Source organism: Diaporthe citri, assembly GCF_014595645.1.
Source record: "Diaporthe citri strain NFHF-8-4 chromosome Unknown scaffold_9, whole genome shotgun sequence".
NCBI classification, from domain to species: domain Eukaryota; kingdom Fungi; phylum Ascomycota; class Sordariomycetes; order Diaporthales; family Diaporthaceae; genus Diaporthe; species Diaporthe citri.
In genome coordinates, this window is record NW_025064854.1 from 2,304,904 (window position 1) to 2,332,358 (window position 27,455).

At 55.5% G+C, this 27,455-nt stretch overlaps 10 protein-coding genes across 10 annotated transcripts; 4 read left to right on the top strand and 6 right to left on the bottom strand.

The window, feature by feature from the left end:
* Nucleotides 1–98: 98 nt before the first annotated feature.
* INS49_015722 (uncharacterized protein) lies at nucleotides 99–1,453 on the bottom strand (the record flags this gene model as incomplete). Its single annotated transcript, XM_043176400.1, has 2 exons — nucleotides 99–1,238; nucleotides 1,373–1,453. 2 exons carry the CDS (start codon nucleotides 1,451–1,453, stop codon nucleotides 99–101), a joined length of 1,221 nt encoding a protein of 406 aa, XP_043019855.1.
* A 1,441-nt stretch (nucleotides 1,454–2,894) lies between these two features.
* On the top strand, nucleotides 2,895–4,133 carry INS49_015723 (uncharacterized protein; the record flags this gene model as incomplete). Its single annotated transcript, XM_043176401.1, has 1 exon — nucleotides 2,895–4,133. The coding sequence occupies one exon, from the start codon at nucleotides 2,895–2,897 to the stop codon at nucleotides 4,131–4,133; it is 1,239 nt and encodes a 412-aa protein (XP_043019856.1).
* A 357-nt stretch (nucleotides 4,134–4,490) lies between these two features.
* On the top strand, nucleotides 4,491–6,176 carry INS49_015724 (uncharacterized protein; the record flags this gene model as incomplete). The annotated part of the gene is made up of 1 exon (XM_043176402.1): nucleotides 4,491–6,176. One exon carries the CDS (start codon nucleotides 4,491–4,493, stop codon nucleotides 6,174–6,176), a length of 1,686 nt encoding a protein of 561 aa, XP_043019857.1.
* Nucleotides 6,177–6,250: 74 nt separating this feature from the next.
* On the bottom strand, nucleotides 6,251–6,928 carry INS49_015725 (uncharacterized protein; the record flags this gene model as incomplete). The annotated part of the gene is made up of 1 exon (XM_043176403.1): nucleotides 6,251–6,928. The coding sequence occupies one exon, from the start codon at nucleotides 6,926–6,928 to the stop codon at nucleotides 6,251–6,253; it is 678 nt and encodes a 225-aa protein (XP_043019858.1).
* A 755-nt stretch (nucleotides 6,929–7,683) lies between these two features.
* On the bottom strand, nucleotides 7,684–12,759 carry INS49_015726 (uncharacterized protein; the record flags this gene model as incomplete). Its single annotated transcript, XM_043176404.1, has 4 exons — nucleotides 7,684–8,263; nucleotides 8,322–8,784; nucleotides 8,882–9,048; nucleotides 12,008–12,759. 4 exons carry the CDS (start codon nucleotides 12,757–12,759, stop codon nucleotides 7,684–7,686), a joined length of 1,962 nt encoding a protein of 653 aa, XP_043019859.1.
* A 590-nt stretch (nucleotides 12,760–13,349) lies between these two features.
* On the bottom strand, nucleotides 13,350–13,868 carry INS49_015727 (uncharacterized protein; the record flags this gene model as incomplete). The annotated part of the gene is made up of 2 exons (XM_043176405.1): nucleotides 13,350–13,490; nucleotides 13,644–13,868. The coding sequence occupies 2 exons, from the start codon at nucleotides 13,866–13,868 to the stop codon at nucleotides 13,350–13,352; spliced, it is 366 nt and encodes a 121-aa protein (XP_043019860.1).
* Nucleotides 13,869–14,648: 780 nt separating this feature from the next.
* On the bottom strand, nucleotides 14,649–16,178 carry INS49_015728 (uncharacterized protein; the record flags this gene model as incomplete). Its single annotated transcript, XM_043176406.1, has 3 exons — nucleotides 14,649–15,827; nucleotides 15,907–16,057; nucleotides 16,144–16,178. The coding sequence occupies 3 exons, from the start codon at nucleotides 16,176–16,178 to the stop codon at nucleotides 14,649–14,651; spliced, it is 1,365 nt and encodes a 454-aa protein (XP_043019861.1).
* Nucleotides 16,179–17,969: 1,791 nt separating this feature from the next.
* INS49_015729 (uncharacterized protein) lies at nucleotides 17,970–19,027 on the top strand (the record flags this gene model as incomplete). Its single annotated transcript, XM_043176407.1, has 2 exons — nucleotides 17,970–17,994; nucleotides 18,051–19,027. 2 exons carry the CDS (start codon nucleotides 17,970–17,972, stop codon nucleotides 19,025–19,027), a joined length of 1,002 nt encoding a protein of 333 aa, XP_043019862.1.
* Nucleotides 19,028–22,986: 3,959 nt separating this feature from the next.
* On the bottom strand, nucleotides 22,987–23,628 carry INS49_015730 (uncharacterized protein; the record flags this gene model as incomplete). The annotated part of the gene is made up of 1 exon (XM_043176408.1): nucleotides 22,987–23,628. The coding sequence occupies one exon, from the start codon at nucleotides 23,626–23,628 to the stop codon at nucleotides 22,987–22,989; it is 642 nt and encodes a 213-aa protein (XP_043019863.1).
* A 1,429-nt stretch (nucleotides 23,629–25,057) lies between these two features.
* On the top strand, nucleotides 25,058–27,322 carry INS49_015731 (uncharacterized protein; the record flags this gene model as incomplete). The annotated part of the gene is made up of 2 exons (XM_043176409.1): nucleotides 25,058–25,328; nucleotides 25,386–27,322. The coding sequence occupies 2 exons, from the start codon at nucleotides 25,058–25,060 to the stop codon at nucleotides 27,320–27,322; spliced, it is 2,208 nt and encodes a 735-aa protein (XP_043019864.1).
* Nucleotides 27,323–27,455: the final 133 nt, after the last annotated feature.

Here is a 27,455-nt window from a genome sequence, read left to right on the forward strand (position 1 = left end):
CTCGATTTGGTCAACTTTGAATTACAAGTTGTGCTGGAAACTGCGAGACCAACACGTACTTTGCGTGGCGAGACAGCTACGATAACTGAACCAGTTTATCAGTTGCCCTCGGCTGCGTTCTTCATGTCCTCTTTCCATTGCTTAAGGACATCATTGGCGAAAACGTCATCACTCAAAATCCTCCACCCAACGAGAGCCATCCCCTTCCCACACTCCACAGCCCTGTCAAACGACTCCTGTGTCCCGGCCGCAGCGGCAAAGCCCTTCGTGTGGTTCCCCTCACCCACCCTGGTATTTATCCCAAACGCCCCGTGGAACCCCGGGCACTCATAGCAGACATCACCCATATCCGTGCTGCCAGCAAGGAAATCGCTCGGCTCGCTAGGGTGGACGGTGCCCGAAGGCATAGCCTCCACGTACGCCTCGCACAGCCTCCTGCTCGCCCTCACGTCGGCGTACGAGTTGAGCGTCTCGACCTCGTATCCGCAGCCCGTCGCATGCGCCGCCCCCTCGAAGCACCGCAGCACCCGCAGCCACAGCGCCTCCGCGTGCACCCTGGTGTCGCTGCGCACGTAGTACTCGACGGTGCAGTGCGCGGGGATGACGTTGGGCCTGTCGCCCGCCCGCCGGAAGACGCCGTGGATGCGCTCGGACGGCCGGATCTGCTGCCGCAGCATGGCGATGGCGTTGTACGAGAGGCACACTGCGTCGAGGGCGTTGGCGCCCTCCCAGGGCGCCATGGCGGCGTGTGACTCCCTGCCGGTGAAGTGGACCACCTTCTTGATGTTGGCGAGCATCGGCACGTACGAGACGCCGCGGACCGGGGAGGTGAGCCGGTAGCCCGGGCCCGGGTGGACCATCAGGCTGGCGGCGCAGTCTTTGTACGCGCCCGCCTCGATCAGCTTCAGCTTGCCGCCGCCGCCTTCCTCCGCCGGCGTGCCGAGCAGCCGGACTCGCCCTGGGGACTTGGAGTCCCGCAGTGCGGCGGCTGTGCCGAGGAAGGCGGCCAGGCTGGAGGAGGAGATCAGGTTGTGCCCGCAGGCGTGGCCGATTCCCGGCAGGGCGTCATATTCGGCGTTGAAGATGACGAGTCTCCCGCCTGAGCCGTATTCGGCTGAGAAGGCCGTCTCGAGGCCGAATGCGCGTGGAACAACGGTGTAGCCAAGCTTGTTCAGGAGCTTGACGAAGGTGTCGTGGGCCTTATGTTCCTCGTAGGCCAACTCTGGGTTTGAATGAATCTACGGGCAGTCTGTAAGCTCATGGCATTTTCATACGATACTCTGGCGCTTCTAATAGACCTGCTCGTTGACGCAGTGACCAGGCATTACCTCAGAGTGCCTGGTGAGGAGGTGGCGGCAGGAGGAGGACCCACCTCGTCATTGATGAAGCGGAGATGTTCGAGCTGAGAGTCGACCTCTCCATCGACCACGGATCTCGCATCAGCGTGCGCCATGGCCTCGCCGCGACTCCCAAATTAGTCCTCAAATTGGGTTGTGAAAAAGGCTGCCGGGCTGTGGGCCGCCTCGTGAAATGCGAGTAATGTGCCCGCGTGTGTCTTGCGTGTTTGCGTATTGCGCGTTGTTTGCTTTCGGCAACCGTCAAAATAAGGTTTCCGTGTGCCGCGGGTGCCACCTGTGAGCCGACCCGTGCGAAACAACCAGACCGCTTCTCTGGCCCGCCCGCAACGGGTCGTGGGCGGGGTTGGGGCCAGCCATCTCCGCTTGTGCTGGGGATTTCTAGAACACTAGAACGTAGTGGTAGGAACGCCTCCGAATCTGCGGGCGAATGAGAGCGTTAAAATGCATTAGATGGTCGGCTTCCTGCTGGGCCGCTAATTGGGTAGAACGGCTGAGCTATCGCGTGCTTAGGTCGCATAGCTCGGTGAATCGAATCGGTATCGAACCGTCTGGACTGTAATCGATGTTGCGTTCGGCCATTTCTGCAACCTAACGTGGTTCATATGTTCTGTCCAGCGTCTTAGCCGCAGATCCTTCCTGGAGTTCAGCGTGCTTTTAGCCACGTATGTTTGAGCGCAAACAGACGACCTGTGTGGCAAAGCATGTGCACTGTGGATTATTGCATGCCGAACTGTGGTCTCGAAATAGCCATTTGCAATTCAATATCAAAGTCGCCTCTGATTTGGCCGGCTTTTCAGGGAGAAGTTTGCCTTGTCGGCTTTTAGGTGCAATATAGAGTCAGTCTTGTGTGGTCGTATCGAGCTTCTTGCAGGAAGAGCATGACACAAACAAGGTTTCAGCTGAATCGGCTGCAGTAAGCCGCGTTGTTACGTTCATCACAACGTGTCCGGCATTTTGGAAAGGCTGGACATTGGCGCACCTTGGGAGGCCCTGCCCAGAAGCGAAAGCTTATTCTGATACTGTAGTACTGGTGAATGACTAAAAACATCTAATTGGGTACCCATCCCCTGGAATACCACAGCGTGGTAATATCCGGCGACTTCCTGGTGCCAGCCCCCTCCCCTTAACCCTGCTAGCACTGTGTCAAGTAACATTTATGCCCAGGGCAGGTTAACGCCGGAGGCAGAGAATGCAACAGTGGTGGCAGATGCTCAGGCAGATTCTTCTGCCGGGTGAACCGCTCATGTCGTGCAGCAGAGGGGTCCAGAATCAAGAACGGCTTCCGACATGACAGCCATCCTTTACATCCACCACTTCTTCACTGCGTGGTATGTTTTAGCATAGCACGCAGTTGCTAGCAAATACCATTGCCAGACACACGGATTGGGCCCTCGTTTCTCATCACTTATCCGCTCGTGGTAGCCTGTCACACCACTGCTGAGCCAACTCCACGCAAAGCCGAAGCAGCAGCGACACCCGCTGCACAACCGCTGGCAACGAGGTGGTAACACGACCCAAAGCCGCCGCGATGGCACAATGAATCCAACATCCTTCCTCCTATCGCAAGATGTGCGCGTCCTCGCAACCCGCGACCAGGGCGTCGGCAGCGGCGCCATCAACATCGAGGCCATCGACCCCGCGCAGCGGTACACAATGGTGGCACTGCTGGGCTGCGCGCTGTGGAACAGCCTCGAGATGGTGCCCATCGTCCTGCTGACCTTCAAACGATACTCCGGGCTGTACTTCTGGAGCATGGTGTTTTCCACGCTGGGTGTCATCTTTTCCGCTATCGGCTTTCTCTTTCTCATCTTCGACATCGGCGTGGACAACAAATTCCCACCGGCCTTCATGGCGGCTTTCGGCTGGGTGCCAATGGTCAGCGGACAAAGCCTGGTTCTCTTCAGCCGGCTTCATCTACTTCGCCTGTCGAGGACGCTGAGGAAATGGATCCTTGCCGAAATCATCTTTACGATTGTGTTTCTCCAAATTCCCACTTTGACTCTCACCGTCGGCAGCCAGACCAGCCATCCCGACCAACACGCATGGGTCAGGCCCTATCAGATCATCGAAAGGATACAGGTCGTTGTGTTCTTTGTACAGGAAGTCGTCCTCAGCTCACTGTACCTGTGGAGGTGTTTTAAATTTCTCGTGGCCCGCGAAGGGAATGAGACAGGCTTCAGCAGCGACAGGGGCCGGCGTGACGTGCAGAAGATGTTCATTCACTTGCTCATCGTCAACATCATAGTCATCGCCCTCGACGTCACAATCATCGGCTTGCAGTATACTGGTCTGTTTCTGTTCCAGATCAGCTACAAGCCCTTCGCCTACAGCGTCAAGCTAAAGATCGAAGCAAGCATCCTCACACAGCTCGTTGACTTCGTGAAAGCCCGGCACAGACACGGCACATTCACGCTGACGCCTGAAGCCCAGAAGGAGTGGGACGACACGCTGGACAGGGTGTTTGGCACGGTGGGGGACATGAAGAGCGACGATGAATATCACGACGGAAACAAAATTGGGCCCCAAACCGCCGAGAAGAATAGCTCAGGCACGCGCGTGGGCACTGGTTCGGGCTCGGGCTCGGGCTCGGGCTCGGGCTCGGGCACGACACATACACTTGCCCAAGTGAAGGAAATACCACAGGAAGTTGTCGTCTACCCGGCTAGGTATACGCAAGGAAACCCGGACGCTCCGTTTGTTCGGTGGTGGCACCCGGAAGAGGTAAAGGAGGTACATAGTCGGAGGCAATCGCAACGGCCGCCGGAGAGATTGTAACATAATTGATGCCATAATACGACTCGACCAATATTGGGCGATGCAAATATCTGATCACTTTTTCAACTGGATCCGAATTGGGAAAATGCAGTTGTGAAAGTAAGTCTACATGAGGTGACGTAAGATTCCCCCCCAAACGGTTCTGCCTAAACCCACTCACTGAGCCTCAGCTGCTGCTGCCTCTTCTATGCTCCACCTCACAGCTGCACCTCAGCAAACGAATTCTCGGCTAGGTGTGATACCGTTCCATCATCACATCAATTGACTGTGAAGGCGCACGCATTCCTCTTCACGAGCGGGAGTATTCGCCATACGATCTTTCCCCTCAATTAGCTACGCAGAATCATCACCCTCAACATGGCCGACGTCCCGGACGATGTCCTCCGCCATATCTTCTCATTCCTCCCGCAGGAAACGCTTGTTCAATGCCGCTTCCTCGGCCGAGAGGTCGAACCCCTGGCAAGGGCGCTCGCTTTCCGATCTGTGCGTCTCGAGCGCGGCTGCGATGTCGACCCGTTCCTAAACGTCGCCAGGTCCGAGAGGCTGAGACCTTTCGTACGAGAGCTCACATTGGACTTTTCGCAAGGAAAACTTCCAACAAGCGATGCGGCCGAATATGGCGCCCGGCTCAAGCAACACCGACGGACACTCATGGCGCTTCCGCTCGTGAGGCATTTCAGCGGGCTGAGAACGTTGAACTTGAGGTACGGCCGGTGCACAAAGGGCCATGATGGATATTCAGGGCTCGGGAGGGTTGATGATGCTGGAGTGGTGAGAGACCGACGCTTTCTCCCGATTCTGTTCACAACCATATACACGGAGACTGTGCTGCGATGTATCTCTGGGTCCTGGACAAAGGAGGCCCAAGGTCTATGGGAGCGTCGCTGGCACAGATGGTCGGAGCCCAGGGCGGAGGCTCTGGCAAATCTCTCGTTGGCCACCAGCCTCCAAGGTGAGCCGGAGTTCTTCGACACAGTGCAAAGCTTTCCTAAGAAGGCTATCAATCTCACGACCTTGACGATATCTAACCTCTCGGAAAAAGACTCTGAGTACTTGATGTCTTCTGCTGCGATGACGCGTTTCCTTGAAACCCAATCATTGTCAAAACTGCAGCTTTTAACCAATTCCGTGAAGTACGACGGCGAATCCATGGTTCCTTTCACAATACACAACAGATACGGCTTCTTCGAGAATTTGCCTTCGACCTGGCTGTCACCTCCGATTGCCGACCGCTTGCGCACGCTATCTCTGTTCGCCAATGACTACTGGGGCTGGAGTCCCAAGATGGACTTCAGAGTGCTGAGCAAGGGGATTTCTGGCGCCGGAGGATTTTCCAACCTCAGGACGCTGGCCCTTGGGACATTCGTCTTCAGCCACCAGTGGCAAGTCGACTGGGTAGCACAGCTTGGCTCAGACAATGGCAGAGGTGGCCTCGAGGAACTCTACCTGGATAATTGCCCGATAATGTGGCGCGCGCGCGTCTTTGGTCCAGTAGACGGCGAAGGGTTCCCGCACAAAGAGGCCATCGCGGCGGAGGATGGAAGCCCTCCCTCTATCAACGGGGATCCCGTTACTGTCGACGTTGACCTCCGATGGAGCACTGTCCTGCAACAATGGCGCCAAGAGATGCCGTCTTTGAAAGTCTTCAAAATGGGCAACGGTGACTGGCTCGGAGAGCTCAGCACGGATGTGGCAATGGCGCAGACGGCGTCTCGCACTCGGGTGGTCGACGGCGCGTATATGCTGGCGAAGCACCGGAATGAGGATACCATGCACCTAAACTATGACAAGGTTTCTATAGACGACCTCCATAAACACGGCCAGGACATCATCAAAGACGGGGTTGGTATGAGTCAGAGGCGAGAATGTGTGCTCCAGTATGTCCACTTCCAGGCAGCCCTGGGGTCTTCCCCTTGGGTCGAGCGGGACTTCAAGGACGCCCTTGTCAACGACTTTGAGGATGGATATCAGCGCTGCGAGGAGGCCCGACGCAAGGACGAAGATGCGCTCTACGCGCTCCGTGCCTCCATAGGCGCCCGATAGTGGGTACTCTAGACAGAAACATTGAAACGAAAGACAGACAAGCATGAGATTGCCACTATCGGATCTAGTGCTCATTACAAAAACCCACGCAGAGCTTCATCCAACGTCTTGCCCTCCCTCACCGCAATCGCATCACCCTTCCTAGCCAATCCAACCCGATTATGCCAGACAACCCTCATCCCAGCGTCCGTAGCACCTTGAACATCCCCGGCACTACCCGCAACAAAAAGGACCTCATCCGCAGTGACACCAAGCTTGGGAAGGACAGCCTCGTACGCCGCCCTGACGGGCTTATAAAACCCACTCTCCTCCGCCGTGACAGCAGCATCAAACTCGAACCCGCCGCCCACACACCCCTCCGCCCTCCGCACGGCGGCACGCCCCAGCTCCGCCGAGCAGTTCGTCACCACTCCCAGCCTGTACCCCTCCCCCCGCAGCCCCCCCAGCACCCGCGCGACCTCGGGCCACGCCTGCAGGTTCCCCCAGTCCCGGAGGAGGGCGGCCGGCGCCGGGTCCGGGACCCCGGCGTCGCGGGCCGACTGCTCCACGAGGCTCTCGTACGCGGCCGACGGCGACGCGCCGTAGGCGCCGGCGCCAAAGGTCAGCTCGAGGTACTGCTTGCGCCAGCGGCGGCCCTCCTCGGGCGTCTTTGACGGGGTCGAGGCGTCCCAGAGGCTCCACGAGTCGAGGAGTGCTGTGAGGAGGTCGAAGACGATGGCCTTGGGGCGCCAGTTGGGGTCGTTTTGCGCCATGTGGCTGTTGCTTTTGTTCTTCGAGGCTCTTGATAAAATGCGTTTGTTCAAAACAGTTAAAAATGTCAATAGATTGGGCTGGTGCTCTGCACGGAAGGACGTCTTGTCTGGATTCGGCGTCGTTGGTCCTTTGGCGCCCAGGCGCTTGTACTAATAAGCCTGGGAGTGGGCCGGCAATGTCATAGTCCGCGTTTTGTCGACGCGCCCTTGCGCCTCCGAGGACGGAGCCGTCGCGGAGGACTGCAAATCCGGCGGAATATTTGACCGCAGGATTCCAAAATGTCGTAAGTAGTAATGTAAGCAATTAATGGCTGAAGATGGTAATTGGAAACCTTACTGGGTTGTGAATACTCCACGGATGTAAAATGCTGCTCGCCGGCCTCATCACTTGACCACCCTCTTTTCTGGTCCGTGTCATTGGTCAATTGAAATGCAATGGACAAGTTCAACGAAATTGGAGAAGGACCTGGATATGGAAGAGGTTCAGCAAGTCTGTCACTCAACGGTTTTCGAAGATATTAGGTTGCGACAGTATCAGTCATAAGTCGTTTCGGCATACTAACAGAGGAACTCAAAGATGCATGTAGTCTATGCCAATTAGAGGCACAAAAAGTGTTTTCCACTGGTGCAAGACAGTCACACAATAGAAGAGATATTGTACGAACAAAGTGGTATCTCAAATTAACGGATTTGTATCTGCTATGGCGAAGAAATAAATTTAAACTCTTCGGCTGTCCTGCGTAACACGAGGCTCTCTAATCCCTCGTCAGCCTCACCTCCGTCGTCACGGTGATCTGGCCATCGTTCGGGGTCCCAAGCCGATCCCGCGACTGGAACACATCCTGCGAGCTCCGCACGTTCACAGTCGGCGACGCGTCCTGCAGCCACGTGTCGCCGCTGCGCACGCTCATCCCCGTCCTGGGGGGCCCGCCGCCGCCGCCGCGCTCGAGGTCCTCTTCGCCGCCCGACAGCCGGTTCCAGTTGTTGTTCTGCCGCGTGAGCTCGATGGCGTCGTCGTCGAGCGCGTGCACCTGGACCGTGTTGCCCTTCTTGCTCTGCGTGTACGACTTGGAGCCCGAGAAGCCCGAGGTGCCGCCCTTCGACTTGCCGTACCGCGTGGTCGCGGAGCTGAGCGTGTTCCTGATGGCCTGCTTGATCGACGCGGGCGTGTAGTGCGACACGAGCGCGCGCAGGTGCGGGAGGCACCCCGTGATGATGTAGACGCTCGTCTCGATGATGGACCAGCCGACCAGGTCGACTGATGCGAAGGTGCGGTCGCCGAAGGCCGCTGTGCTGAAGAAAACCCTGGCGCGGATTATGGATGCGATGATGCCGCTGCGGAATGGTCAGCTGAGAATATCTCACTTTCGTGTCATAATTTGCATGCGCTTACAAACTGGCGACAAGAAACACAGCAACCAGCGCCATCCTTTTGACCACCGGCATCTTAAGATGCCAGATAGTCGGCATCGGCAAAGCCATGATCGCCAAGTCCAGCACGAAACCAGGCAGAGCCTGCGCGTGGAAGAAGGCCTGCACGTCGAAGCAGCGTCCCCCCGGGATCGTCCTGTCCCACCAAAACGCGATCGGCGTGCACTGGAAGCAGGCGGCCACGACGAGCGAGACGGACGTCATGGCGGTGAGGGTGAAGAGGGTCCACGCGGCGGTGCGGGTCGCGCCCTTCCAGTTGAAAATGCGCAGGTAGAGGCAGATGATGCCCAGCTTCGGCAGCGCCACCGAGGTGAAGTAGATGAGCTCGAAGGCGAGGATCGACTGCGCCCAGCCCGTGAGCTGTTTCGGGTGCTCCTCCTCGACGAATTCGACGTGTCGACCGACGCCGCCGATTTTGGTCATGACTGTAGCCGAGTATGAGTAAAACCGTCCCTCCACAGATCTCTCAAAGGTAAATCCAGTCATGTGAGACGAATTGTGTCCGCAAATCCAACCACTTACTTATCCCAACAGCACACATTCCCAGGTTAACGACATAAGCCGCAGATAGGAACATGTCATCGGCGCAGATGCCGCCCCCTTGGAATCGTTTCGCATAAAATCGCAGGCCCAAGATAACCGTGGTGAGGACGGCGAAGGCGATCGAGATGCCCACCAGCTGGTAACTCCTATCCTCCGCCAGATACGCCCGGGGTGGGTATTGCCCGTCTCATCGCCATCTCCATCTCCATTCTGTCCATTTTGCCTTCGATGGCAGTATTATCTCGCAGTAAGCGGGGGATCCTCCGTCGTTATCTGCCCCTAGTATTCAGTGGTGTGACGGCGCAGGTGATCATAGAGGACGCCCCCAAGCCGGCTCGGGATGTTTTATGTCGAGCTTGTGTTCGGCCGTACGGGCATGGCAATGCTTGGCTATGGGGAAACAAGAAAGCTTGAGCAGTCCACGCAACTATCGCCGGCGCTCGAACGGGGGCCACCCATATTTTAGTCAGGCCAGGAAAAAGACTGGGGACGCACTACACAGGATGTCACATGGGCCACGAGCGCGGGAGAGAGAGAGAGAGAGAGAGAGCAGCGCTGGGATGACGTTTACGGCCTAGCTGTGTCCGAGGAATGTCCCGCCCAGTGAGAGCGTCTCGGACGGCATCATGCACGACTCAGTTCATGTTCGATCCTGCGGCGCCTTGCATGGGCATCTGGATATTTGCAAACGCGGATGCAACTGCTTCCCGCCCGAAGTGGGGAACGGCACGCAGTGCTGGCCAGGGCTTCCCAGGGGTCCGCCTTCGAGCTGGCTCGCCGCCCGAGAGATCGGGCTTCCTTGTTTTCTAGAGTTGATTCGACATTGCGCGTGCCGGGGGGAGGGAATGAGCGCAAGGCCTGGCTGGCAGGCGATAGAGCCTCGGCAGGGAACCCTGCGCAGATTATTCCGACTGTTGACGACGATCGGATGATCCTGCACCGGCCAACTTCCATGCCCCAAAAGGCCTTGATTTCGGAGACACGCGCGTTCGGTGCCTCAGATTAGATGTGTGGTATTGTATCTGTAGCATCATGAGTCGAAGTTGCACCGGCCTCCTGGACCCTGACCCATCAGTCATCAGTCATTTCTTTGCAGCCGCGAGGCTGGTCAAGCCGCCGGTAGGCTGTTGTATTCTGTGTACAAAAAAGTATGGGCACATGCGGGTGGGCGCACGGCCATCTCTGCGAGTGGAATTCCCCGAAAACAAAGGTGGAGGCTTAAGTTAGCGCACAGCGCGCCTGGCTTTCGGCCGGCCCTGCGGGCGTGGGCTGAAGCTTTGGTTGTCTTCAAAACAGTGGCGGCGAGGCCAGGGATCTCCTTACAATGCCCTCTCGCATTACGGGCAGGGACCCCGCCTAGGCGGTAGTGCGCGACTTGGCCCCCTTTTTTTGCCCCTTCGTACATTCATGCGAGAGGAATTGCTACAAATAGCCGTCTGAGTTCTGGAAGGTCTCAGCCAGCAGGTCGGGTCCCCCATATAGACTAGGTCAGAGACGGCACGGCACGTCTTGCCCATTGTGGCCGTAGTAGTCTGATCGAGTTGACGTTCATCGCTTCATGCTCCTTGATGCTTTGTCCTCCTCGTTCTGAATTTTATGATCGACAGTAGGAATAGTACCATAGTATGTACAACAGATCACATTTTCAGAGACCTCTTGTTGATTCTCGTGTCCGCCCGGCCAAGGCTCAAGTGGCGACCCACCGAGCGCGGGCAAGATAGCCGAGAGCTTGAACACATCAAAGCTGGGGCTCCGGATGTGATACCCGGATGGCGATGACTCATGGGGAAAGCGGGATTTCCACAGCCTTTTTGACAATTGACCAGTGATCGTGCTGCGCGAGCTTTCAGATTGAGGCCACCCCGGCTACTTGGCCTTCGGCATCGCTCATTCGCACGGGGCTCTCGATCAAAGTATCTGGAAAGCATATTGATCGACGCCCCATGAGGCAGTCAGGCAGCCCAGGCAGTTCGCTACAGGACCAGGCAGCTCTTCCCGAGCACTTGCAATCTCCGGCAGGGCTCATCAGGGACTGAAAAGCTGCAGCAAGAATTAGAGTTCAGCCAATCACGCTAAGCATATGACAGGGTGAGGCGTTCAACCGATGGATCAGTTCATTACCTCGGTGCTGTTCATCTCACCAATCAACATATGCTTTCCCAGGGTGCCTCTGGATGGCAGACCTGCCAGATATTTGGTGGGGGCCTTCTCATGCATCGCCACAGCGAAACATACACGTGTATTATGGCAGATCATGCCGCAGGGCCGCCCATGAAGAGCAAGTAAATCCAGACAGCGGATGCTGCTGGCGATCTTCTAGCCTCGAAAGCTAGAAGACAGAAGCCTGTCAGAAGCAAGCCTGGCAGTTAGAACCGGGAGGAGTGTGGAGATCATCGTTGCAGCACGGCCCGGGCGCCACTAACGGTTTAGGGCCTCGGCCTGCGAGCCACGGCCGTTTGAAGGAGCACAGTGGGCTGTCAAGGTCATAGAGCAAGTTATTAGTTTTCTAGTCTGGAAGCTTCCCAGATTGATGAACACTATCTTCAGTCTTTCGAATGCAGTCCACGTCTTCCCCGGCGGGGGGCCTGTTGGTTCTGAGACGGCATCCAGGTGTCTGGACTTTTCCGGTCATCGCAGGCGACCAGGGCGACGGTTGGCAGCAGGTTTGCTTCAAATTTGGAATACTGTGTAAGCAGACTGTTACTATTGCCCCTGTCTCAGGAACAGCGAGGAGTGAGCCATCTGCGTACTTTGTGTGGCTGCCATACAAGTGCCGATAGCCCCCAGACATGATTTCCGATGCCAAGCACCGTGCTCGTCTGTATGCCTTGCTCGAGGCAGTTCGTTGACTAACACTCAAATATACATGGCCTTGTTCCTTATGAACTGCATATTGCAGGATGAAATCCTGGTCCATCGAAAGCCTACCGCCGACTCGGCCCGGGTATTGCAGTCCTGTTCTCGTCCTCTCCTACAGATGGATATGATGCCGGGAAATGTGTGAGAAAAAGAGTCAGAGCTCATCAATCCACACTCATACTAGTACTTAAGTAGGCAATTTATTTCTCGACGACGAGAATTCCCACGCGTTTAATTTTAACACACATCTTGCTGAACTCGTCCGTAGCCGTCGCAACTCGTTCCGGGATAGTTGGTTCCTTCCACTCCAACTTTCCGTTCAGGCCGCCGCTCCTGGCCGCTTCCTCGTAAACACTCTTCCGGAGGTGGAAGTTCCTGAAGCTGAACTGGGCACCCTCTATGAGGCTGGTGATCTCCGTCTTCCAGCCCAGTCCAGACTGGAGCCTTTCGTAATAGTCCACACGAGTAGGCATGGCCTCCAAATACTGAGCCGTCATTCCTGCCCAGCTCTCGGCGCGTTCGTCCACGTCCTCCGCCGGCGGTGGGGTTAGGGCGATGAACACCCCGCCGTCCTTCAGGTTTGCTGAGACGGTGCGATACATGCTTGTCATCTCCTCCGGGTCGCTGGCATAGTTGAGCAGCCAGACCCCGACGATGATGTGGAATGGTTCCTCGAGCCCGACTTGCCCCAGGTCGAGGGCGTTGCCGATTCGGAAGTTGACCTTGCCAGTATGCGTTGCGTCCTTCCGCAATGCTTCCCCGGCCGCGTCCACCATGCCACTGGAGGAGTCAACGCCCAGGACATAGCCTGCTCCCCAGTCAAGCAGTTTCTTTGAATAATATCCGGTGCCACATGCGAGGTCCAGCACTCTGGCGCTGGGGAACTTAGCAAGCCATGGCTCAACTGTGTCTTTGAGGCTCGCCTCCTCTATCAACGAAGTGGGAAGCGTCTTGAAGCTTTCGTATTTGGAGCCAATATCGTCATATTGAGCGGCCATTCTGAATATAATGTAGAAATCGGTCTCTCCGCGGCGATTTGGAAGATATCTTGTAAATCGACGCGGGGCGATAAAGGCATCATTGAGTTTCTTCAGATGGGCGACCGGCTAAGTCGGCGAGGTTTTATTCACTTTGGCTTTTACCCCTCTTCTACATCTCGGCTGACTTCAGGACGAGTTGAGTGCCCCGCAACATGTCCCTCAGTCTTGGCCCACAAAGCGCGATCCTCCAGCTGTTTTTAAGCGGAATACTAGCTCACTCGATATATGGGAGATCCACTTGTATAAAACAAGGTGTACATACAAGCCGGACAGGGGGCTTTGGTAAGATGGCACGAAGAGCGTGTTAGCTGGTTCACGGTGGAGGACGGTAGTTGCCACGATGTGTGGACATGAGCGAAATTTACTCTCGAACCAATAGATGTGTTTGGACGAGCTCAGTCTTGCCCAAGAAGATAGTCCAAATCGTATCCCCTAGGCGTGTACACCCAGGAACACAAATCGAGCTGTAGCATGCCACATCACATCCCGGTATCGAGGAACGTAGTTAGTCAATCGTGGTTGCTGCTGCGAGAATAACCAACAGCTAATCAAGGCTTCTGAAAAACACCTTCTTGTGCCCTCGCCCACTCACCCCCAAATCGTTTCATGAGCTCCCATTGTGGCTCTCCGATGAGCATGGGCTTGGTAATCTCCTTGTAAGATTTCATGTACTCCTTGTTGTTTTGTTCCTGCAGTGGCAGTTAGCTCGTCTTGATGCTACTTGTAAAGTTTGTTTTCAACTTCGACGATACTGAGGAATCTGCCTAATGGGTCGATTGGGGAAGTTGAAGTCGGGCCGGGTTGTGCCTGAGGGGAACGACTAAGACGGGGGAAATTCTTACAGCCTTGACCGACTCCAGGCTCTTGCTCCACGATTCTACCCATTTGACTTTGTTTGCCTCCCCCGGGACGGTGAACATCTCGAAGCTCAGGCAGTCCGGCTCGGCGGTGACATGTTTGAAAATTGTCCATGAGTGCCTGAGCCACTCATCGTACTTGTCAGGTTGAATGGTGACAGTGACAATGAGCGTGAATCCGCTTGTCTCTTCCTGGGGCGGGACCGACATGGTTCATCCTGTTGTTGTTGTTGAGACAGGAATGCAGTATGATTTACGTGGTGCTGTATGTGCTGGGAGAAAGGAAGACCTCTGAAAGGAGGGAAGAACATGGGAGCAGGCGTGTTGAGGGTATTTATTGTTGGTGAAGGGGGCCAGCTCCCCGAACCAACAGGCATGGCGCTGGATGCGCGAAGGATCCGCTACTGCTTACCAACTGGGCATACAATGTTATTCAAAACGATAGTCTACTCAAAGTGAATGCCCCGAGTAAGATTTGTGGGGTTTCTCACCTCAGACATAAAAACCTCACTTTAAAAAGCGTGAGCACAGCTGGCCTGCATGCACTCAGCTAGAGAAAGAACCGATGACACTACGGCATTCAACAAGCGATGAGACTTTTGGTTGGAGATTGAGTGTATTCCAATTTTATGAAACGACAGGACACGAGATTTAATGTTGTCATAGCTGGGTAGTCCACCAACGCCGTCCTATGCAGCAGAGGCAAACCGCATTGATAAGGCACCGCTCGATCTAAGCCTCACCGGGGTAGCTGGATTCTAATGGAACACAGCCTGACAAAAACCACGCGCCAGAAGCATGAGATGGAAGATTGGGTGTTGGCCAGACAAACTGCCAGGGGTGGAGGGTATTGAAGCCGGGAAAAGGAAGATTGGCCCACCGCCAAGGCCACACCGATGTGAGTAGGGTCCCCTTCCCTTCCCCCAGGATATTACGATATTCTAGTAGAAAGAAATGAAGCTTGGAGACTTTGGAGACATTGGCATTTCGTCATGTCGTAAAGATCCTGAGCTTGCAATCCACGCCCCCGGTGGCAACCACGCAGCGAATTTGCACGTCTTGGGACTTCGGCGTCGTTCCATTCTTTTCTCCGTCTTGTGGCCGAGTCGGGGTACCATTGCCCGCAGCAGACCCCTCGACGCTGCGTACGATGCTCGGTGCCCAGCGTAGCGAGGTGATGAACCGCTCGTGCGGCTCGCCAATGACCTTGACGCAGCGACACTCCTGGGTGAGGTCCCAGCACCTCAATGTCTTGTCGTCCGCCACCGACAAGAGATATTTGCCACCAGGATGGAAGACGAGCGCGCGTACCCAATTGTCGTGGCCAATCAAGGTCTTGATGCATATTCCACGCGCATCCCACAGTCGTATTGCCTTGTCCCTGGAGCCAGTCGCCATAAATTCGGCTGAGCTGCTGCTTGGAGGAGGTTTTGTCCGGCCGGCCAGTGGTGCGAGGTACTGATATGCGGCGGGCGGGGCGAGGGCGCAGCACTCGATGTAGTGTTCGTGGCCTGTCATGGCCACTTTGCTTTCTGTACTGTTGGCCTCGGAGATGTCCCACAGCCGGGCGGTCATGTCGTCGCCAGCAGAGACCAGGTAGCGACCGTCGAAAGATGGGTACACGTCCCGAACCCACCCACTGTGGCCATTCAGTGTCCTCACACAAAATCCTGTGCTGACGTCCCATATCCTCAGTGTCTTGTCCCTGCTAGCACTGACCAGCAAGTTTGCTGAGGCTGGTATGAAACGCACAGCGCTCACACTGTGATCGTGGCCTGCCAACGTCCGGATGTTCGTGTAATCCGCAGCCGGATCCCACAGCTTGATGGTCAGGTCGGAGCTGCAGGATGCCAGGAGGACGTTTCCTTTCGGGCCACCGTAGTCGACATCGAGGATGGCTCTCGTGTGGCCTTTGATAGTGTTCTCCAGCTCGCCGACGTCCCAGTCCCATATTTTGATCGTATAATCATCGGAGCCGGTGGCGAGCAGGGAGAAGACTGGGTGGAAGGCGATGCAGTTGATGGTGTTGCGGTGTGATTCGAGGGTGTATCGGGGTGGTGGTTTGGGCAACCAGGACGCGGGGTCTTTGTTTTTCATCGACAGCGAGGCGGGGGTTATGCTGTCGAGTTCGGACTGCAGGGCGGTGTTCCGGGATTCGAGATCCATGATCTAGGACGAGGCATCAGTCAGGCATTGCGCGTCAGCGTGTGGAGGCGGGACCCGCGCATGCCTTCTTCTGTAACCGCACGATACTGGTCCATTTTCTCTCGAGTAGGTTCTCGTATTTCTTGGCTGTGGCGGCGTCGAATTCATTTTCCTCGAGGTTCAGCTCTGTCCTGAGAGCGGCGGCGGCGGATGGCAGGTTGTTCGCGGCCAGGTAAGCAATCATGGACTTGTGCCTGGGTACGAGCACGATTAGCGTCGTTGGTATGACACGATCAGGGCGTGGACAGTCGGGTCGATGGGCTGGCGGGCGTAAACATACAGCTCTTCGGCTTGGCGGCTTGTCAAAACACTCATGGTGGACCTTTCGTGACGAGAGGGCGACACCAGCCTGTTGGGTTGCTAGAGGTCTGCAACGGGCCTCCACTTGCTGCCTACAGCTTTTGGCTGCAAATCGAAAAGCTCAGACGCTGTCCAGAGTTGGCACCTGGCACATTTCTGGAGTACTGCAAAGTCGGCTGGTACGTCATGGCCTGTCCGAGATATCCTGCATACAGACGACCGCCCGACGGCACCTTGAGAGTTGGAGGTTGGCGGGGTCCCTCGGAGAATTGTTGCTCCGACCCCCCAGCTCCGTGGCATTTCCGACAAAGGCTCCGTTTGATGTCCTGAAACTGGTACGCGCAACGCGCAATGCAGGCACATTCTATCATCAACTAGTTGCCAACCCGTCGTCTCAGGCTTTATCCGCTTTGACTTCTGGAAACCGACTTGGCAGCAATTTTTGATAGAAACTGTTCTTACCATTGGCTTCGTCACAAGGCTCGAGCTTCCTCCCAGTTCCTGACACCAGCCGCAATCTATTTCGTGATCACTTTTCTTCACACGGGCCGCACGATAGGTTTCCTTCTTTCTTTCTTTTTGGCAGTTGATCTCAGTATGTACCCCTGGTGATTGTTTCTCATAGACAAGAACAGTGCCCCAATGTATGATTATTTGCCTTCATGTTGCCGTCCATGGGGCAGGCTGCTCCGACGGCCTTAGCTTAAGGCACGGTGGCCGTAGATCCCAGAAACTGCGCTGTTTCTGTAATCTCTGGTACTTGTATCATGAGCAAAAGGCGCAACTTGCAGCAAGTCGCGATTGTACGTGGGTCCTCTTAGTGCTAATAGCAATACTGGAGACGAAATTTCAATGAAGACGTTGCGATATAGCGGCAAAGATGATGAGAACACAATTGTCTGGAACAGCCGCCTGTGTGATGACATGTTTGTCAAACCAGAAAACTCCAGTCCAATGGGCAGATATGTTGAATACAGGTGCAGGTCTCAAGCATGCTCCTGTATTTCCCGACCAAGTGACCTAGACTTCAGGGCAGCTCCTGCGATGATGGGCATAACCATCAGACGCTTAGAAATCCTCAATTGAAGCCCTATCGCCGAACAGTAAAACGTGTCTTCTAAAAGCTCTCCTGAATTCCTGGTGAGGCAAAGCTTCAATGTGGATCAATAATTGCGGGGCGCGATCAGAGTACGGTGTGCAGTAAGTCTGTTTTTCTACTACGGCGTTTGTACTAGCGCCGACTCGCGATTAAGAATACGAGACCGATATGCATCCCCGTCTACTGGCAACTCAGTCGAATGCTAAATCTACAACGAGCCAGACGAATTGAGGGTAGAGCTAGCTGCAGGTACATAATTGGATATCGTACCTCTCCATGTTCGGCCGAATGGCCGGGCGAATTCAAAATGATGATGAAATGGCCTGTGTAACCTTGTGCAATGCCTAATAACTACCGTACGCCTGTGGGCGGGGAAGACACATCGACCTCGGGATCCATTTGGGCCCGCATGGCCCGGCGCGGGTAGATCTGATTGACTCGCAAACATCATTGCTGGATCAATCGCACCTTTCGCTGCGATCGGAGTTAGGACGATTCTTACAAATCGTCCGTCGGGGAATCCTGTTACAAATCGTCACATTGTGCATGTGGTTATATCATAGTGTCTTTGCGCTTCTGATATAATTGGATCTTCGTCGTCTAACGCAACAGCTTTAAGATCATCGTCCATCCGCATCATACTTCACCAAATCTTGCTCGACTTGATTTTCCACTGACGATAGCACCGCACTTTCAAAATACACACCATGAAGGAAGCAATTGTCGATGTTGGTAAGTCTCATGATCATGGTCGCAGGACTACGGCCAATTGATATTAACAATTCCAGGACCGGCGGTCAAGATAATAGAATCGTCAGTCCCAGTGCCAAACGATGACCAGGTCGTCATCAAGGTGGCGGTCAGCGGGTCCAACCCAAAGGACTGGAAGGTTCCAGAGTGGATTGCGGGCAAGGTCATCAACCAGGGCGACGACATCGCCGGCATCGTGCACGAGGTCGGCGCCAATGTCACCGAGTTCAAGCCCGGCGACCGCGTCATGGCCTTCCACGAGATGATGACCCCGGGCGGTAGCTACGCCGAGTTCGCCCTCGCATGGGCGCACACCACGGCTCACATCCCCAAGACCACCACCTTCGAGGAGGCCGCCGCGATCCCCCTGGCCGCGCTGACGGCCGCCTGCGGGCTGAACACGAAGCTCGGCCTCCCGGCGCCGTGGCAGCCCGCGAGCGAGCCGACCCCGCTGGTCATCTACGGCGCGGCCTCGGCCGTGGGCATCTACACGGTGCAGCTCGCGCTGCGGGCCAACATCCACCCGCTCATCTGCATCGCCGGCAAGTCGCAGGACCACGTCAAGTCGTTCCTCGACGCCTCCAAGGGCGACACCGTCGTCGACTACCGGGACGGGGACGACGCCGTGGTCGAGGGCATCAAGAAGGCCGCCAAGGGCGCGAGGCTCCTGCACGCGTACGACGCCGTCTCCGAGAAGAACAGCTACGTCAACCTCGGCAAGGCGCTCGCGGACGGCGCCAAGATCACCACCGTGCTGCCGGTGAAGGAGGAGGACGTGCGCGGCGGCGTCTCCGTGAACCGCACCATGGTTGGCTCGGTCCACCAGGATGAGAAGGACCTCGGGTTCGTGTACATGCGGTACTTCTCCAAGGGGCTGCAGGAGGGCTGGTTCAAGCCGCAGCCTCAGGAGATCGTTCCCGGCGGGCTTGATGGGATCCAGAAGGGGCTGGAGAACCTCAAGGCTGGGAAGGCGAACGCGATTAAGTATGTCTTCAGGATCTCTGACGACAAGTGAGGCGTATGCTCGCCACGACACAGACCTTCAGTTGTGGGAGCGTTGCCAAATTTCAAGAAACATACAATCGCATCTACGCACCGCTTGGTGAATCTCTGATTGGACACATTGCAGAATCATCCGTACCAGTTCTCCATAATCATTATGAGATCGGGGCCCCGAAGAAATGATCTGGAACAAGTTTTGTTCGTACCATAAGCATAGCGATGAGGATTATTTCAGTTACACAGCATGCCTAGGTACCGTTGAAGCACTTATATGTCTTGTGCTGGATTGGAATGTGTTAACCATCTCGCAAATGTCCTCCCAATTTACATCGTTTTATCTTAAGACAGCCACCAGACTATTCTAGCCTCGCACGTTGCATGATCATCCTTCGCTTGATGAGCTCCATGCTCGAATTGGTGCATGGAGCTCCGTCACTTGCGTGTCGTCCAATCCCGTTTAGCTTATAATCGCGCAGAACCAGCATGGCCTGGGCCTCGCGATGTGTCCTAAAGGAATAGATTGGAGACAAGGGTGAGAACGGCCTAGTGCAGGTTGCAGAGACGCCGTTAACACAATGGGACCATTAAGTGTTTCGTTCTTTCTATGTCATTGTCACTTCTCCTGAGGTCCTTATGATGCACTGGGTACCAGCGGGTGGGTGGCGGCGGTACAAGAACGTTTCTCTTAATAAAGCGGTTCTCGAGCGATAACCTGACTCCCCGGTTGCGAAAGACTACAGTCAAGATGCTTACAACAGTTCATTTGATCCATACAGATGACAAGTTGAGCAATTCTCCCCGGCGGAAGTATTCCGCCTTCATTCGAATTGCTTTTTCTTTTGTTCAGAACCCGGGAATAACATATTGCGCCCGCCCACGTGCCAGCAACCAACGGGCATGCAAGTTGGCGCAGCTTGGTGGAACAACAACATTTCGACCCCGACATCTGGACCTCCCCGCATCATCGAGCGCCCAGCATAGGCGCAACGTGGCTCCGACGTGCTGCTTTCACGCATCTGCGTGCCAGCAGGGTGCCCTTGGTCCGCCATTCTCAACATGAAAGATCAGTTGTCAATCCAATGAGCCGATGCGCAGTTTCGTTTCGCTCTGCGTCCTCAACTTCATCCCTGCCACAGCCTGAATTCGAGCGCGGCCAGCGCGTCGTTGACCTCGAGCCGGCTGGCCGCGTCCTACGGAAGACTTTTGGCCACAAGACGTTCAGACCGGGGCAAGAGGAGGTGATATCTCGGCTGCTGGCCGGGGAAAGCATGGTGCTGTCTTGGCCCTCGCGAAGCGGAAGCAGTATTTGTTACTTGGTTCGACGGGACCTCCCCGATGGCTTAAAGGTCATGTCAATACTACCGAATGCTGATGGCTATCTCAGGTTCCGGCTGTGCTGCAAAGCTGCGAGTCTATGGACCACGGGATTACCGTCGTGGTCACTAACTCCGTTCCATTCGCCAGACATCGGGTAGATTATCTTACTGGCTTAGGGATTCCCACCGGTCTGACTTCTCCGGCTGAAACGCGTGGAGACTTTGCCATGTTCCGAAGACGTGATATCGACCGTATACGTCAACGCAAAAGCCGTGTCTTATACGTGTATGCACCATATCTAGCCGATAGTGACGTAATCCACGCCGTAAAGTCCTCCCCAGGCGGTGTGAATCGTCTTGTCATTGCGGACTTCGGCGTAAGTTCGCCTCAGGTTAGGAAATTCCTTCATCTATCCTCAATAGCGCACCACAACTCACACAATTGCAGGAGTCGCAAACAGCTGGTGTAAATGAGACGGGTAAGATACACAACCGCACACGATACCTGATTATATCAATCTAATCTACTTACAGTAGCGAGGTTCATTCAGGCCACCAGGCCAAAAAGCGCGGTATTCCTCACCAACAACCTCCACCCAGATGCCGTGCAAGAGATTCAACAAGCCTTTAACCTGCCGCGATCCTCAGTCCATAGAATTCCGCCACTGCTTCCACCCAAGTTCGTCCATACTCGATACACTGGCCACTTAGGCGCATAGCTCGAGCTTCGATCTGTTAACCCTATCATTCTCAGTCTCGAACTGCACGCACACTCTAGCCCTAGCAATGAGGCCTCCTCTGCATTCCTTTTTCAATTGATGAGGAAGCGACCAGGTCAGACGGTAATATTTACGGGTGCTCGGAAGGTACGTTACCATGAGTTCTTCGCGCCACGGCCCGAATTTCCTGACCTGAAAAAGATGGCGTCAGATGTCGCAGCCATGTTGCATAAGGCAGGCTTGAGTGCAAGATCGACAGGCGGAGATGTTGGGACCATTCATGCGAGGAAGGTTCTGTCCAATTTCGAAGTGTCCGAGTTCCAGGTGGTGAGTGTTAAGTTACTATGATCAGAGCTGTTTTGATGTCTCAGGCTGTTGTAACTAATCATCCTCTGTCAATTTAGCTTTTCACTACCAGCAGTGCTTTACGACTCCTCAATAATCCTCGTAAGCACCTTGACAGCATTTATTTCTCACGCCTTCGATATGCCCCTGTCAAGTGTACCCCTTGTCCTCCCAGTGTCGGTGGTCAACTTGAAGTCACAAATATACACCTCGCTCATGAGACTGACCCCATTTTGTCTGCCGTGAGTCATATTATTTTCTATTATGATCAGCTAATTTGGCTGTCCTCGTAGACATACGAAATGTTGTGCTCAACGCCATCCCGACGAGTGTCTCGATGCTCGACCGCCAGCTTAGAATTGCAGGGCAGGACGGCCAATGGAGTAAGGCATTCTTCATCCTGGATGCAGTAGGAATGCAGCAGCAATGGGCACAAAAGATTTGCAATATACCTTGCAGACGTGACGTCAACGTCCTACTTAATCATGTCTTCAACAGCGAGAACACCAACTCAACCACCTTTCTCAGGCTGGAGGATTTGTGTTTTGACCTCGACATGGACCCCCGATACGTTAAACGTATGCTCCTAGTACTTAAAGACCATTTAGGGCTCATTAGGGTAGAGGAGCACACCTTCACTAGTTGCCGATACGAGTACATTCATGGGAAACGACTTGATATGACGAAGAATACCTCTCAGATCGACAAGGTGATAGCCACCCACTCAACCATATCAGGTAGATCGTACAACCTTCAGTTACGCGGGGCAGGAATGGAAGCAACAGGCTTCGATTACTTGCTAGTGATCGCCAGGCTGAGGGAGCTGGCTGATGGTGGTCACATAAGGCTCTATGGAAACGACCAGATGACACCAATACGCATATTGCGACGCCCAGGTTCCGGTCGCGGCACAGACAGCATGGAGGACGCTGGAAAATTGGTCTTTGAAGATTGCCAGCAGAGTATGGAAGCCTGGATACAGCGCAGACGGGAAATTGTTGAGCTCTTCACGGAAAACCGATGCGTCTCTGTTGGGCTCGCCGAGCATTTGGGCACAGCGCTCCCTGGTGGCCGAACACGTTGTGAGCGGTGCGATTGGTGCAGAACAGGAAAGCCATTAGTATTGCATCCTGACCACCATGAAGAGGACATCGACCCCAAGAAGGTAAGAGCCGTTTTGGAATTCATTCCCGACCGTGACCACCCGAAATTCTTGGCTCGTGTAGCCGCTGGCATCTATTCTCGGCGGGTGCGGTATCGGAACCTGGAAAAGTCACCAGTTTTCCGTTCAATGAGAAATGCGAACATCGAAGTAAGTATTTCTCTTCACACCCGATTGCTTCGGATCGCTGGACAGGAGCAGAGCTGACATCAACCTTTTCGATCGGCGCAGGCTCTCGTCCGAGTCTTCGCGAAGGAATGTGGAGTGCCTGACAGTGAGGTTGACGATTGGCTGTAGCATAGAATGCCGAGAGAGCCTTGTAGCCCTCTCAATGACGATAGAAGAGCTACAGGAAATATAGTGTGTTACATGGAATTGTCGCTGCTTGCGAGCGGGGAGGACACAGACATAAATGCTCTTGACTACAGCACTAGGCAGTCTCAACTCTGGGAGTCTTTCTCGTCACCCCTCTAACCATGAAAGAGTGCCGATACGTCTCGTTGAAGAAACACAACGTTGCTTCATCCTTGAAGCCGAATCTCTCATACAGGTGCTTCCCCTCGGGTGTGGCATCCAAGTAACACTCAACACCCTCCTCATCGGCCCTCTCGACACCCCACCGCATCAACATGCTACCAGCACCTTGCCCCTGGTACATCCCCCTCGTCACAATCATCTCCAGGTACCAATGCGGCCTATCCCCCATGATCCCCTCGTGCATACCCGCCAGCCTCCCGAAGAAGACCCCCGCGAGCGCCGGGTCCTCGTCCGCCGGCCAGCACCCGGGAAGTGGAGGCTGCGGCGTGCCAGGCGGCAGCGGCGCGTTCCACTTGGCGAATGCGACCAGGGCCGGGGGCGATGCGACCGTGTCCTCGACGACGACGAAGCGCGCGTTCGGGTCGTGGACCTCCTCCGCCAGCGCGTCCAGCCAGAACCTGCGCGCGGACGCTGAGTTGCGGGGGAAGAACGTGCGGCCGACCGTGTTGCCCGAGAAGGCGTCGAGGACCGCCTCGCACATGTCCTCGACGTCTGCTGGGCCGCCCGGGCGCAGTCTGAGCGTCGGCGATGGCATGGTGGTGGTCCTTTCCTTATCTGATGGGGGTTGTCGTCTGATGTTTCAGGTCCCGAGTGATTGGGTGTGCTGGGGTTGCAGCCGGGAACCCACAAGGTAGATAGTATTCAGGGCCCAGTGACGCGGCTCGGGTGATTGACGACTTAGCAAACAACATCATTTCAGACATTGTGAGAATATGGCATGTCGCTGTTGATATAGTCTATTGCTGGGCTTTGACTACGACATCCAGACGACGACGGGCTTTCCGATATGGCTTACTAACGGCATGTAGTCTTGCTTACTGTGTACCTGGTTTACTGTAGTTCCTGAATTTAACGAGTCTTACTCTCTCAAACCTTGGCCGGTTGAGTCACTTTACATGAGTGAAACCCGAGACATGGCTGAAGAAAGTTATCCAGGAGCTGAGAAGTCCTAGTTTTCTCTCCAATTTGAGACAGGATGATATGGTGACAGGTGCAGTGCAGTGCATACGTCAGAAATACTTGGCGTCGCACTTGTTTCCTTTGTTTCTTGTAGCCCTGTGAGACTGATTTCTGACTGGTCAGTAGAGTCTGAGAGATACCTATTGGTGAGTCAGTGCCTGCGCAATTTCCGACGCAGCATTTTGCCCACTGCTTACAATCCGACCTCGCACTTTCGGCGCGCTGGATGGGACCCTTCTTGAGTCGGTCGGGGCTGGTAAGGTCTAAGTTTAGCACTCCCCCCCGAGTCCAGGCACCGTATGAATTTGGATGCAAAATCCACGCATTTATGCTCAAGTAAAATTGAACCGTTATTGTTGTAGGAAGCTGTGGTCACCTATGGCTATGATTACTTTTTGCACAACGAAAAGAGTAGGATTGCTTACTACGTCTGAGCGTAACCGCCGTTGCTCATCAAAGGGAACCGAGCGCCAGAACGCAAATGAGGTCCTATGCAATACTGCAGACAAATAATAAGCAAGGATTAGCTTCTCTCGCATTTCGTGGGGAGATGTGTGCCTGACGGATAGCCCGCGTGAACGAGGAACCCATGCTCCAGGAACAGGACTCGCTCGTACAGATCGGCAACCAGCTCCCTCTTTAGGCAGGTGAGCAGCCGAACCCCTGCCCGGCGCAGATAAGCTTCACGAGGCTACCCACAACCCGCGCCATGGATAGGGAGAAAACGAAGCAATGATAGGCCAATGCCCTCGTAGCCATCTGCAGTTCAACATGGCGCATGCGGTATGTGATCCACACAGGCTGACGGCGCATCCACAGGCACGAACTAGACCCAGCAGATGCAGCTCATGGCGGAAATGGTTGACGACTACAAAGGAGAGGCGGTCGCCTGTTGTCAGGAAGGGGGAAGACGATGTGCTCCCCTTTTCTTCTGCGCTTCACCTCCTTCTCGTCAGTCCATTCGTTACTGCAGAAGCTCGTGAACCGAGGCCGAGACAGTCAGCATGAAGTCCAACGTCTTGGTCGTGGCCAGTGTCCTCTCGGGTATGGCTCACGCCGCCGCCGTGAACACCACAACCTCTGCTGTTCCCAGCCCGACGGAGCCATGCGCTGTTGCCAGCGCTGCATATGCGTCGCAGATTGCCGCATCCCCCTCGGCCACTCCCACAATTGCTGCAGCCATTGCTCATGACTGCCTGCTCTCTGTGCCGCTGGGAAAGGAGGCGGCCATCGAGCTCGTTGACTCCATTGAGCCATATCTGGAATGGCAATCCGGTACGCATGACCCTCTCTTGCTATAACAGCTGGAACCTCGTGGCTAACAACTTCCAGACTCGGGCTATCTGGCAGACCCGCCGGAGGATTACTTCTACCCGGCCTACGACATGTTCGCCAATCTGGCTACCATCCGGTCTAAGCTCGAGAGTGACGGGTACGCCGGCGAGTATGAGTTCCAGGCAGACCTGTACAACACTGTCTTCGGTCCAGCCCACGACGGTCACTTTGTGTACTACCCTGACCTCTTGACTCTCGTCTTCGATTGGAACCGGCCCCTGTCGCTGGTGTCCATCAGCGAGGACCAGTCCTCGCTGCCAGAGATCAAGATCTATGAGGAGGTCATCTCGTCTCCAAGCACCGCCTCAAGCGTGACCCTGATCAATGGGATCGACGCAGCTACGTATCTTGAAGACACCATCAACCAGGCTGGTTGGAACCAGGACGTTGACTCTGCCTACAACTCGATGTTCTTCGAGCTGTCTGCCCCTGCTGCGGGCCTGGGCGTGGGATACTTCCAAGGCGGCGGCCGTATCCGGTACATCTACCACGGTGCCAGCACAAACATCACCTTCGCCAACGGCACCGAGGTCACCCTGGAGAACTACGCTCGCATCAAGGTGCCCCTGACTGGCATCACAGACGGGGAGTCTATGTATGAGAAGTTTTGCAACCCCAACGGCTACGACAGCAGCGCGACCACCAGTTCTCCTACCAATGGTACCTCGGCCGCCGCGGCGAGCGTCGCGGGCTATCCCACGCCCGTGATCATCACCCAGGACGCCGTCGTCGCCGGATTCTACCTCGACGGCGAGGGTTACGAGGACGTCGCAGTCATCGTGCTCTTGGCCTTCGAGAGCGAGTCTCCAGCCGAGTTTCAGTCCGTGGCCTCGCAGTTCTTCGCGGATGCCGTGGCCGCTGGTAAGACCAAGCTGGTCATTGACTTCCAAGGAAATGGCGGCGGCTACATCCTGCAGGGATACGACTTCTTCCGGCAGCTGTTCCCCAGCGTACAGGAGGACGGGTTCTCGCGCTGGAAGGCCAGCGACTCGTTCCTGGCCATCTCTGACGTCGTCTCCGACCTCGCCGCCAAGGTTGACCCGTACACATCCGACGACGCGGACCTGATCAGTTTCTACGAGAGCTGGTTCAACTGGCGCTACGATCTCAACCTCACCCTTGACCCGTTCCAGTCCTTCGAGGACAAGTTCGGCCCCGTTGTATACCAGGACACGAACTACACCGAGATCATGCGGTGGAACCTCAACGACAACCTCACCACGACGAATCAGACCTTCGGCCTCGGCATCGAGATCGCAGGCTACGGCACCCTGGCCAACCTCACGCAGCCCTTCGCGGCCGAGAACATAATCATGCTGTACGACGGCGTCTGCGCCAGCACCTGCACCCTCGCGTCGGAGATGCTCCGCATCCAGGGCGGCGTCAAGTCCGTCGCCATGGGCGGGCGCCCGCAGGAGGGCCCCATCCAGGGCGTCGGCGGCGTCAAGGGCGCCCAGGTCCTGGACTGGAGCACCGTGCTGTCCTACAACCAGTACGCGCTGCAGTTCGGCGCCAACATCACCGACGCCGGCCAGAAGGCCGCCCTGTCGCGCTACACGGACCTCGCCGTCAACCGCAGCACCGCGGCCGCCATCAACGGGCGCGACCAGATCCTGCGCGACAACGTCGAGGACGGCGTCCCCGCGCAGTTCATTGCTGAGGAGGCCGACTGCAGGCTGTACTGGACCCTGCCCATGGTCACGGACATCACGGCGGTGTGGAAGGCCGTCGCTGACTCGGCGTGGAATGGGGCCGCATGCGCCTATGGCGGCATCTCGTCCTCCTCCTCTTCGCCCAAGACGAGGGATGCTGGTGACATTGCTGGAGGGCGCGTCGCGCGTCCGATCCAGCGCCACCCTACGAAGATCGGCAGGCGTGAGATGTCCCAGCCTGTTAATGTCAAGGCGAAGCAGGTCCTCAAGGCGATTCCTTAGGCGAGAAGTGGCTATTCTTGATATATAAATTTTCCTGGATCTTTTAGGATAATATTAGTGTATATATACAATATTAGAAACGATGGCTTTTGTTCAAGCCTCCTAAGCACTTCCGCGGTGCCTCCAGATCAAT